This window comes from Penaeus vannamei, chromosome 20 (genome assembly GCF_042767895.1).
Source record: "Penaeus vannamei isolate JL-2024 chromosome 20, ASM4276789v1, whole genome shotgun sequence".
Taxonomy (NCBI): domain Eukaryota; kingdom Metazoa; phylum Arthropoda; class Malacostraca; order Decapoda; family Penaeidae; genus Penaeus; species Penaeus vannamei.
In genome coordinates, this window is record NC_091568.1 from 23,658,794 (window position 1) to 23,671,293 (window position 12,500).

The following is a 12,500-nucleotide window of genomic DNA, read 5'->3' on the forward strand; positions in this document are numbered from 1 at the left end:
AGGATATTGATTATTCTCAATGCAGATAAACATTTCCTTTCCTACAGTTGGTTCCATGGCCATCTGTCAGGTCGAGAGGCAGAGAAACTCATACTGGAGAAGGGTAAAAATGGAAGCTTTCTTGTCAGGGAATCACAGAGCAAACCAGGAGATTATGTTCTCTCTGTGCGCACTGATGATAAAGTCACTCAAGTTATGATCAGATGCGTGGTGAGTTCTCCTTCTCCCCTTCATACTAATTCTTTTTGCTCTTCATTTTCTTTTCTACCTTTGTTGTGGGTTCAGTTTGTTTTTTGATTTTGTTTGAACATAGCCTATTAGTAGGTTTACATGACCTCATCTGATTCCTCCTTTCCTTGATTTTTGGGGAAATAGGCTTTTAAATGTTATTAGTAGTATTCAGTATTGGTATGATTATTGGCATATGATTATTTTGAAATTGTTAACAATGCTAATAACAGTGAAAAATAAAAAATCGAAAAATCAAGGAAAAGGATAAAAATGTGAGGTAGTTACATCAAGTAATTGACTCCTTGATGACTAACCACTTGTGTTAACAAAATTAATGAACTAAAATCACAGTGGACATAGTATTTGTTTTTGCCATCCCAGCATCATTGGGTTTAGGATGTTGCTAGCTTGCAAGTAAACATAACAACATGTATATGTACTGATTTTAAATAGTTGTCTATTTTTAGTAATTACAAGCATCCTTATATAAGGTAATTTCTGATAGCATATCATATCTTTTATTATGATTTTACTTTGCCACATAGTGTCTATATCCCATTAACGCCACCTACCCGTCAACCAACCACATGCCGAGAGGGAGAGCATGTTCATGCATGCCATGCCTACAGTGTGTTTAATTTATTAATTGTTTTTACATATAGATGGTTCCACAAGTAATAGGCCACCAATGAGCCAGTTACAAGAAGTACCCATCTTACCTGTTTAACTTTTTCCTTGATTTTTTATAATATTTTCTAGTATTTAATACTTCTGTTAGTAGTTTCAGTAACATGATAATTATAATGTTTATAACAAAAATAATTGGATCAGTATTGATAGCATTAGTAAAAAGATATCTTTTTCCTACTATTTCAAAGAGAAACATTTAACAAAAACTATAAAGTGAACGCAGCATTATTACCCAGTGGCATTGGGTTAAGTGTGTCATGGTGATTTTGGTAAATCCACCCTGCATCAAAAGAATATTCAATTTTTTCCATCAGTATCAGTGGTCCTCACTGGCTGTGGGGTGCATTCACACTTACTAATTACCTTAGATTATTTAAATTCCTAAGAGCTGCAATTCCTCCAGTTTGTCTATTTGTGATAACCTTTCCAAAGCTTAGTTTTATGCACCAATAAGTGTATTTGAATGTACTTAAAAGTAGTGTAACTCTATGATACAGGATAATGTGGTGTTTAGTGGGGAAACATAGGAGAGTAGAAGATAGATAGTTTGGCTTGATGAAAAATGCCCTTCAGCACAGGAATTACTAAGTTAGACTTTCTATATTCTATTTGCAAGAAGAAAGATGCAGGAAAGTATAGTATGAATATCCAAAATGTGTTCATGAAAAATACATACATCATATACATTAATATTCACCGCTATCATGGTGAATATTTATTTACCCACATTGTTTTGTGAGACTTTGTATATTTTTTGCATCATAAATTTTGATTATGAGTGACTGTATGCAGTTCAATAATAACAAGTGCCACATAATACTGGTACTTTTACCACAACAAGATTAATCTTTCAATAGTAGAACTAGGAGATAGTTCAGGAAGGTTTCATATGCTATATTGAAGTAAAATTCTAATGTTTGCATTATGTCCTTTTTGTCAAAATTAAAGAAACTTTTTTGAAATGGCTTTTAAGGAGAAAAGGACATGTTTCATTCATAATCATAGCTTTCATTTTGAAGTTCAAGCTGTCATGAAAGTTTATCTGTTTAACAAGATACACTTAACAAAACAAAAAACAGTATTTGGAATTGATATGCTTCGTTTCCATTTATTAAAACACTTAAATTAATTAAATTAAAACATTTAAATGTATTTACACATTAGAAGGATTTTTCTGTGGAGATAGATATATCAGATGCACATGTCAAGCAACAAACTTTAACCATGTTTACATGGATTCCCTTAACAATATAATTTTTTCTCTCAGCAGGACAACAAGTATGATGTTGGAGGAGGGAGAAAATTTGACACTCTCAGTGAATTGGTTGAACACTACCGAAGAAATCCAATGGTGGAGCAGTCTGGTACTGTGGTTCCTCTAAAGATGCCCTTCAACGCCACAAGAATCAATGCACGTGGCATTGACAGCAGAGTCAGAGAATTATCGGTGAGTCAAGGCTGTTTAGAACTTGTTTGTGATGGATTTATGGGGGTTTGAGATGATGGATGAAATTTCTGGATACATAAGATTGGACATATCCATACATATAATAGATATCTGTTGGCTCTCCCTCTTACTAACAAATCTCCCCCCTTGCGTTACTCATTTGGTGACGGGTCACTTAGCGTCGACGCCAAACAAGTTTTGACCCATCATTACAGAAGGAGCATCAGGGTCCCACTATGGGGAAGGCTGGATTTTGGGAGGAGTTTGAATCTCTGCAGCAACAAGAGTGTAAGCAGCTCTACTCACGCAAGGAAGGCCAGAAGCCTGAGAACAGAAACAAAAACCGCTACAAGAATATTTTGCCTTTTGACCACACAAGGGTCATACTGAGAGATACAGATCCTGGGATTCCAGGGTCTGATTACATAAATGCTAATCTTATAACTGTAAGTATGGTGATAATGTCATTTACTTTCAATGTCATCAAGGTTGCAATAATCCTACTAAGGCTTATTACTGTTGTCATAGTATCATGCTAGTTAGAATAAAACAAATGACAATAGACTAAACCAATTAAGCAGCTTTTTCAGATAATGACTAAACCAATTTGATTAATTATGTTATCATAATGATAGAAATGCTATCCCTGGGAGAAGGGAGAAATTTAAGAGTCTGCTAAAAGAGATAGGTTATCAAGTATTATCATTACCATTTAGTACATTTTATTCAGAATAGAACATAAAACCCCTGAACATTACAGGTGATGGTTAATAGAGGCAGAATAATTAATTTTTGTCAAAGTCATAATGAGTGATTGTTATATGTGCATGATGCTATTGAAAGTATTTCTTATGATCAACTTACATCAAATCATTTCATTTGATATTTGACTGTTATTAGTGGGTAAACAGTAATAGCCAGAACTGAGAGAGAGCATTAATTTTATGTCTAAACAGACTCTGGTATCATACCATAAATTTAAGGTGAAGAGTCGTTGGTACGGGTCAAAAATTACGATTTTTTCAAACTTTATGTGTGGATACATGAGCATGTGACGCACCCCAGGCGCTGGTTGCCAGATGCGTAACGCGCTCCTTTCCGCAGTTTAAATGTCTGGAGAATTTAAATGCCCTTGCGCTGCCACACCCCTTTTTGCTTCATGCTTTGTTTTTCTTGTATTTCCAGCGTTTTTTGACTGTTTTTGCAAATTTCTTTGGTGTGATACTGCTGTACGATAGTTTAGGCTGCGTTCAGCAGGCAGGCAGCAGCAGCAAGGACGGGAGAACAGTGCGATTGATAAAGTTGTCGGGAGTACACATATTTTCTTTTCAAACCTGGCAATATGTCATTTATATATAGTAAATGCATAATATATGATGTACTATGATATGTAAATGACAGGGAACCGGTAGCCTTGACATCTGAAAGTATACTTTTCAGAGAACACTCCCACATAACCTAACCTAACCTTTACATAAAGATGACCTAAAATTACCTGAACAAGGCCTGACCCTCTACCACAGGACTCATATTAAAGGCCAAGGAGTTGTCTAAGTAGATATTCACATTTGGTGATCATTGGTATGACCTTTATGGTGTAATGAAGATGAATGACAAAAATCGCTATTTTCTCAAAATCATATTTTCATGCATGATAGTAAGGTCAACTTTGTATGTAATTACGTGATTTTAGTAATTCTTGTTGCAAAATGATCGTCCAGTTCGTATCTACTAACTGTAGCTAAGTCATGCATTATTTCCACTAAATATATTTTTTACTGAAAAAATTAATGGCGATTTTCTGACGGGAAAAAAGGCGCTTTTTTGCAAGGTAACTGAAACATTGTCGTTTCAAATAGATTTACATAAATGCTACATTTAGTACTCCTATTTGTTGACTAACTCTGGTCAGAAGGAAACTGCAGTACTATTCACTATAAGGAAACTATTACGTAATTTGCGAATTCTATCATCTTTTTTTTTTTTTTTTTAGCCCAAAAATGTAAGCAGCTTTTTAAAGTAATATTTCTTGTGCCCAAGCATCACACACCCATGCACATTGTGTAAAATTATTAATGGCCTAGCTAAAAAACTAAAGCAAGGAGGACTGGAAAACTAATTTTGTGATCGTACCAACGATTCTTCCCCTTAATTCACAAGTGATATTAGTACAATAATTAGTATTGACAATGATTACCCTTTTCCCATTGCTCCCAAGAACACATAATGTCAACTGTAGTTTTGTTTTTCTTTCACTTTTGTTCAAATGCATTTGATATCAATACTGTTATTATTATTATTGACATATTGATGATTATAATGATGTTAAGAATATTTTTTATAATTAAAATTTGAAAAATAAGATTCCCAAAAAATCAAGTAAAGGGGTAAACCAGGCGAGATAGGTAGGACTAGCATTAGACTCCTTGGTGATTATGCACTTGTGAACCATCTCTCTGTAAAGTTAGTCAATAAATAAAACTCATAGTGAATATGGCATGTATGTATGTGTATATATATATATATATATATATATATATATATATATATATATATATATATATATATATATATATATATATATATATAATTGCTGACAAAAGTAATGCACTTGTTGCAGGAGGTATAAGAAAAAAAAAAATCAATAGCTTAAAAGAGTATTAACATTTTTCATGAACTGCGTTTCCAGGATAAAACATTTATTGTTATATAATCGCTACTGCTTTAGATATTTCATCACAAATGCTTAATTCTAGAAATGAGGTAAATATATCTGATAAATAGTGTCAACACATCAGGTCTATATGGATTGTCCTCTTATATTGTGTCAAGCCATAAACAAAAAGTACAGAAAATTGTGGTATGATATATGTCAGGTCCCCAATTACTTTACAATGAAATAAAATGACAGGAGTAGAAAGCATCATATTTGCAATACATTTATGCCAGCTTTATTATTTGTTAATAAGAGATGAAGTGTCATCTACAAAGTTAGTTTCATGTCATTTTACTGTCGTAGGCTATTTGGAAAACAAATTTGCATTGTCAACTTCATACAGATTGTCTTAGTCAGGCCGCATAGTAGTGCAACATGGTAAACATTTTCTCAACAAACCATGGGACAAATATTCAAAGTAACTTGATATGCAGTTTTCAAGTAAAAATTATTGTGATTAGATAATATTTGAAAACACTTCTACATGGTTATTTTTGCTGTATCATGAGATACACCCAAACTTCGTAGATTTATTGTTTTAAGTTTTGTAATTTACGGCATTATGTTGTGATACTTTAGATTAACTCTGGCTGCCAGGCATATGTTGTCTTAGTAACTTTTGAGAAATTTGAGAGATCATAGTACAGATTTTGATAAAGAGTGTTTATGGTAAATAATCTGTTCGAAAGAATAGAAGAATACAAACTCTCATACACATTGTGCTGATATAGTTAGGAATGGTGTATGATTTTAGCACAATTTATATCCATTATTTATCTGGTCATTATATTGGTAATATGAAACTCTTTAAATCTAATATATTAATGCACTACTGGAGTCAATCTTTGTTTATGTTACATAGGATGTAAGTTAAGTGACTGTGTAATCAAATGCCACTGCCCTCCTGCAACACCTGGCAGCTGAGGAACAATTTTGGCAGTGACTACATGCCATCCCTATCAATAATGGGTTAAAGTGCCATTGCCACATAACAGATTTGGATTTGAAGAAGAATGTGAGAAGCTGTGATGGCAGTAGAATAGCCACTTTATCTTAACCCTTTAGCACAAGGGTCCTATACTGTCCCTTATTAATTTTGCTTACACATAGATGACTTCACAGGTGCATAGTCATTAAAAAGTAAAGTACTGGGCTTACCTGAACTCATCTGTTTACACCAATCCATAAACTTTTACTACTACAGTTATAGTATTTATGTTGTTAGTATTGTAAATATCATTATTAATACTTTAATATTTTTATCAGTAAAAATAGTAATAAAATATTGACTCTTTGATGACTGAGCACTCTTGGAGCTACCTCTGTGTATGCAAAAATGGATAATAGTAAATTGTTGTAGACAGTGGATGTTTAACCCCTCAGTGATGGTGACAGCTATAACCATCATTACATAACAGCTTGTGACATATAAACGTGTCATGACTAGCAGCAGGTGGGCTAACTTTACACAGCTTAGGCCTAGCCACAAAGACTAGACTGTAGTGTAATATTACATCACAAATAAATCAGGCCTTATCACCATAGGGATATATGAATACTTGGTGTCAATGGGTAAAGCTTGTGTGCAACTCCTTTCAGGCTCATAAGCAGTGTTATTAATTAACCTTTGGGTTGGACCTTGGCTTACTAAGAGTTTTGAAAATGAGCATCATTAGCCTTATCTGCAGCTATTAGGGAAGGATAATGAAAAATTAACAGTGCCATACAGTAGTATTAGAGAGTTCCTGTCCTGCTCAGAAGGGGAAGAATTACTGAAATTTACTTTGAAAAAAATATTTTCCAAATTGCAACACTTATGATTAATACTCTCACTGTGTTGAAGTTTAGAAATGACCTCAGTTCCTCCAGTGCCAAAATTTCTCATAAATAAATATAATTAGTTCTTTCTACTCATATTTATTAATACAAGCCTTTTGTCGTAAGTTACAATTGTTTACTTTTGCTTATGATACAGGGTATCCAACAAACACATTGGCATTATTCCTCTGTTTTTCCATCTTTATTGAAAAGTTAATTATTTTCAGAGTGAAGAAGATTTGGGCAGTGAAGCCAAGACCTACATAGCTACACAAGGATGCTTGCCTTCCACATGTGCAGATTTCTGGTGGATGATCTGGCAGGAAAATACAAGAGTTATTGTCATGACCACAAAAGAGGTTGAAAGAGGAAAGGTAATGCTTTTGCATTTCTTTAGGCTTAGCGGATTGCTGTTTTTAGAGTACTTTTACAACCAGTTTGTTAAAATTGTGGGAGGCCTGATCCAATGAATACTCATTATACGAACATGCATATACACAACAATAAATGCATATCTACCTGTCTATCTGATAGATATAAATTTCTTTCAGAGTATATGCATGTCAGTATATATGAATGTTCATTGCGTTGGACCTCACACAATTTTATCAAATCAGCCATTTATAAAAAGTTCTGATTGTTACCCTGTTAACTAACATCTTGTTGCTCTGACTTTTACAAATCTACACATTTTTTTTATCCAGCATTTAACCTTGCTAAACCATGCACCAGACTGTAAACAACAAAGTTGATAAGGAGATACACATTCATAACAGTAATGTGTTGTTTATTGCTGATGCAGTAAACTCTCTTTTATATAAAATGAATGGGGAATTCAGTTGACCAGTTAATCAAATTAGCAGCTTTTAGACAAATACGTTTTATCATCTTGGACTAATCAGAAACAGTTGTTGTACTGGCATGTACATTTCACAAAATGTTTCAATAGATGTTCTTGGTGTCCAGGCAAGTAATTGGTTGTGGCATGTAGTTTAGGGCAGTTTTGTTCGAGAACAGTATGATAAATAATACAGACCTTTTATAACTTACGCTTACAAAGAGGGTGGAAGTAAGAAAAACAGAGAGTAAGCATGGTAGTATTAAGAAACAGTTGGCCACCCATAGATAAGTTTGGGTTTCTTTGCTTCATTCTGTAACCTTGTTCAGTTTTCTGTCTACCTTCATGCCTCTATCATTACCACCGCCAAGGAGGTTATATTTTTGGTAGTGTTGATTAGTTAGTTGGTTAGCAGGATAACAAAAAAAAGTTATAAACTGATTTTTATTAAATTTTTACCAGAGGTGTATCTTTGTGCAGCTTAGATACCATTAAATTTTTGTGCTGATCTGGATCCTGATCCTGATCCTGTGTAGGATAACTTAAAAAGTTATGAACAGATTTTTATGAAAATTTTACCATATTGCCTAATCCTAACTTGTATGCCTTTAATTTTTGGTGGTGATCCAGATTCATTAGCATCCTTAGATAGGGAAACACAAACATCTCTAGTGTATTTGAAAAAGGGTGATTTTAATGTAATTTCAAGTGTGAATATTTTTATTGCATCAGTGACCATATTGTCTTAGCAGAGGTATGCACCCTCTGAGTGCTTCTAGTTAGGCCATTTTTCTTCTTCTTCTTCCCCAGAGCATGTAAAATTAACTTTCTTATATGCATCACAATCTCCTTTCCAACTATCCACTCCTTGTGCCTTAATGCTTTCCTCCACAACATACATGTCAAGTCATGGCCATATCTTAGCATACCCTTGAAGATCATCAGAGGATAACAGTTATCATATGGATTGTTAATTTCTTTAAAAAGTATGTCAGGTGTTTATACTGTTAATCCCTTGAAAGTGAGTGTAAAGAGACTAAAAAACCTAAGTGTTTTCATGAATATTAGAATTTCCTCTGTTTGCAGTGTGTGTTTTATTGAGGTATATAGATCAGATGCTTTTTATAGATTCTCTTAATGGCCAGTTGTTGATCAAGTGTTATCTAATGTAATTGGATAACACTAATAGCTGTTGGTAACCAAAAGCTGCCCGGAGTTACCATGTGTGAAGAACACCTATAAGAGACTGTTCTGCTTATGATGTATATCTTTCATTTGTCCCCAACAGTATATATAAGAATGTGCTTCTGTACCCTATATCTTAAAAAAAAAAAAACAAAAAAAAAAACAGTTTAATACGATTCCTTCTTGTTTAATAAAGGAAAGCTAAAGGGTTTTCTGTCTAAGGAAGCCTGAAAAAAATTGTCCACCCAAGTGGCAGATGGCAACTTAGGGCCAAAAGAAAGAGACGAGGGAGGGGGGCCCTTGCAAGGAGACTTGTTTTGTCCCACTTTTTTTTTTTTTCAGGACTCCTTGTCTGAATGAAAAGCAAGCACCACTGGTAAACAATGTAGAACTACAAGTAATGAATAAAAAGTTTGAATGAAAACCTTATCCTGAAGGAATATTCTGATATTATAAATCTGGTAGTTCAATTTTTTTAAATGGGGCATCTGTGGCTGGTACAGGCCAGTGTGAAATATCTCCATGATCTTAAATATTAAGTAAACACATCCAACAGATCCTGTCTGACATGTAAACAGGTCAAACATGACCTCTTGCGGCTCTATTGTTACCACAATAATAGAATTATCCAGGAAGATACACATAAAAACTATGTCATGACACAACTCATGTACTACCAGATGTGTATATACACTTCGTCCACAACAATGTGGCAACAGTGATTTCAAGTGTTGAGGATTATTTAAGGCATGGTAATGAACATATATGTTATTTAAAAAGAAATAACAGTGAAACATTGGATCCTGGCACCTAGCTGCCAGCATATGTCCCAAAATCTGGGTATTAATCCCTTGAATTTGCTTGCTTCATAGCAATCACATGGACCAAAATATGGGCATTAAGCTTACATAATCAGCCGCTCTGCTGGGAGTGTGGCATGTAGGTTATACACACGCAAACACTCATGTAGTTAAAGACTGATTTGCTTCATCCAGATGGTAATAGACTGTTTTCCCTCAATAAACTATGTAGTAAATAAGGCAGCATGTTATTTGTGTTTTTTTTTTTTTTCTTCTTCTTCTTTTTCTTTCCTATGCTGAGTATAGAAATGGTGTCCTCCCTGGAGCCAGCACCGTTTTCTTTTTCGTCACCTTGGCCTTTGGTCATAATTACCAGTTCACTTTTTTCCCATGACAGCACGTTCATGTCACTCTCCACACAAGTCAAATTTTTTGATGACTTACTTGAGTGGCAAATATCCCAAATGTGTGGCTTGTAGGTGGATTTTTTATATGTGATACACCCTGCAATGCCATTCATAGTGGGCAGGAATAGGATCCTGAACATCCTCCCTGGAGCCGGCGCTCTTTCTGTTGTGCTCAGGACTGATACATTCTACACTAATTTACTGATGGAAATAATGCAAGATCACAGTCCAAAATGCCCACTGACTCTAGTCACCCTCCAAGAGCTTTGTTTTCTCACAAAATTCTCATGACAGCATGTTCTCGTCACCCCATCTCTCTACCAAATGTTTCCATCATGGCATGTTCATGTCACCTAGCCCTCAAGCCAAATTTTTCATGACATGATGGTCTGTCACCGAGATCCAAGGGCTGAGAAAGACAGGTGAAGAATTCATATAAAGAAAGTTGAACTAAAGCAAAAGTGGACTAAGAGTGCCATATATTAGTGCAGCAAAGCAAACTTTTAACCCACCCGCACCGGGGTACATTTTGTAGCCAAAATTAAAAAAATCCGGGCAGCTACAAAATCGGCGGGCGGAGCTTCCCCGGAGTCTGTCCGCCCGCCCGCCCGCCCGCCGCTTTTGCCGCGGAGCACGGCTCCGAGACAGCATCGCACTGGCGGGCAGCCCGAAACTGTTTATTTTTTCCCTGTGTCTCATATATGTGACACCCGGGACGAATGGGTTAAGACAATCAAAATGAAGGAAAATCAAATTGTACAAAGTGGCCAGTCATCTGAGTCTCCCCTATCATTGATAAGTAAAATAAGTAATAGATTTGATTTCAGGTCAGATTATAATGTAAAACAATTACCAAAAATAATCATAAAAGAAGTAAACCTTATATAACTAGGGACTTTAAGATACATATACAATAATACAAGTTTTGAAAAACCATAGAATAAAGTTTTGAATTCATATCTCTGCATCAATCTTGCTGCATTCTATGGCATTCCCATGGTATTCTGAAGTGTAGCTGGTACCTGGTCCCCCCTCTATAACTTTGTGCAGTAATGACAACAAGCCACATTTAGTTTTCTGCTTCATTTTTCAAAATATTTGCATTATTCAATTTTCTATAACACTTTGCCAATGTTCACAGTGAACAGGAACAGGATCCTGAGCATGGAAATAAGTGTTCTCCCTGAAGCTGGAACTCGTCTAGCTAGACCCCCTTTCTAAATGCTCACAGAGTCGAATCTTCCTCCAATAGCTTTTGCATTCATGGCAGAACAGTCCTGTCACCCAGATTTTAAATAAATTTTTCATAATATCATATTCCCTTTACCAAACCCTCAGTCAATTTTTTCATGACATAATGGTCATGTAACCCATACCCAGTAAGTTGAATGTTTGTAACAAACATGATTTTAAAAAGAAGACAATGTATATACCTGATGCCAAGTTGACCACAAAACCTTCAGATTGTTTGTCCCCAAGCTGTAAAAAATAGATTATCACTGTTGTACCTCATATATGAATGGAAATTGTGGTGTGAATTATTATGAATATATAAATATTTTTTTTTTATCATATGATACAGCAAGATATGTATTTAGATAAATTTATGAATATAGAGACCTATAAGTAGTTAAAAGATATACCAGAAGGTTACTGTGAAACATATGGATTGGTATGATGTGTGGATGGGGAATGTAGGATAAGTAAGAATGTAGAGTTTGATTGGATGGAATATGGCATGCATCATCAGAATTACTTCTTTGCAGTTAGTACATTTCATTCGCAAGAAGATAGAGACAGGAGAGTGAGGGGTTAGGTGCATGATATCATGGCTGTGGCTTTACCATATTATGCTTCATCCGCTATGGTTTTGGGCAGAATTTCAGGGAGCTGCATATAGTCCAGGATTTATTTACCCCAAGCAGTGTAAAAGGTTTGTAAATATCTTTGTTCCTACATGCCATAATACTCTTAAATGTGAGGACGTCATCAACATGGCTGCTGGCCTATTGCATACGTGCTACATTCCATCAAACATGATTTTTCAGGGTTTTGTGCTAGAAAGATGGGACTTTGTCCACAAGATTTTTGATAAAATGCATGATACCTTTTGTTTGTATACATATTTACTCAAATTCAATAGTTTTTCCTGAAAATTTCACTCAAACATAGAAAATTTGTATTCTCATTTGCTAAATGTCAAACTTAACTTTGATTTAGTAAGAAAGCAAAATACTTATAAAAAAGAAATGACCACATATAAATAAGGTCTTTTTTATAAGGATTATAAAAACATGGTGTTTAGGCTAACATTAATAGACTTATCCATGAAATTCTTATAGGAAAAATATTAAAACCAGAGCATTAC

The 12,500-nt window shown here is 34.8% G+C and overlaps 1 protein-coding gene across 6 annotated transcripts in view; it reads left to right on the plus strand.

The window, feature by feature from the left end:
* Positions 1-47: 47 nt before the first annotated feature.
* Positions 48-12,500, plus strand: part of LOC113817688 (tyrosine-protein phosphatase non-receptor type 11) — a gene marked incomplete at its 5' end in the record, with an annotated part of 90,591 nt that continues 78,138 nt past the window's right edge. For 2 of the 6 annotated variants that reach the window (XM_070135218.1, XM_070135214.1), the window contains 4 exon segments: positions 48-210; positions 2,189-2,368; positions 2,548-2,814; positions 7,130-7,276. In XM_070135218.1, the coding sequence (XP_069991319.1) occupies positions 48-210; positions 2,189-2,368; positions 2,548-2,814; positions 7,130-7,276 (757 nt within the window). 6 annotated transcript variants of the gene reach the window in all.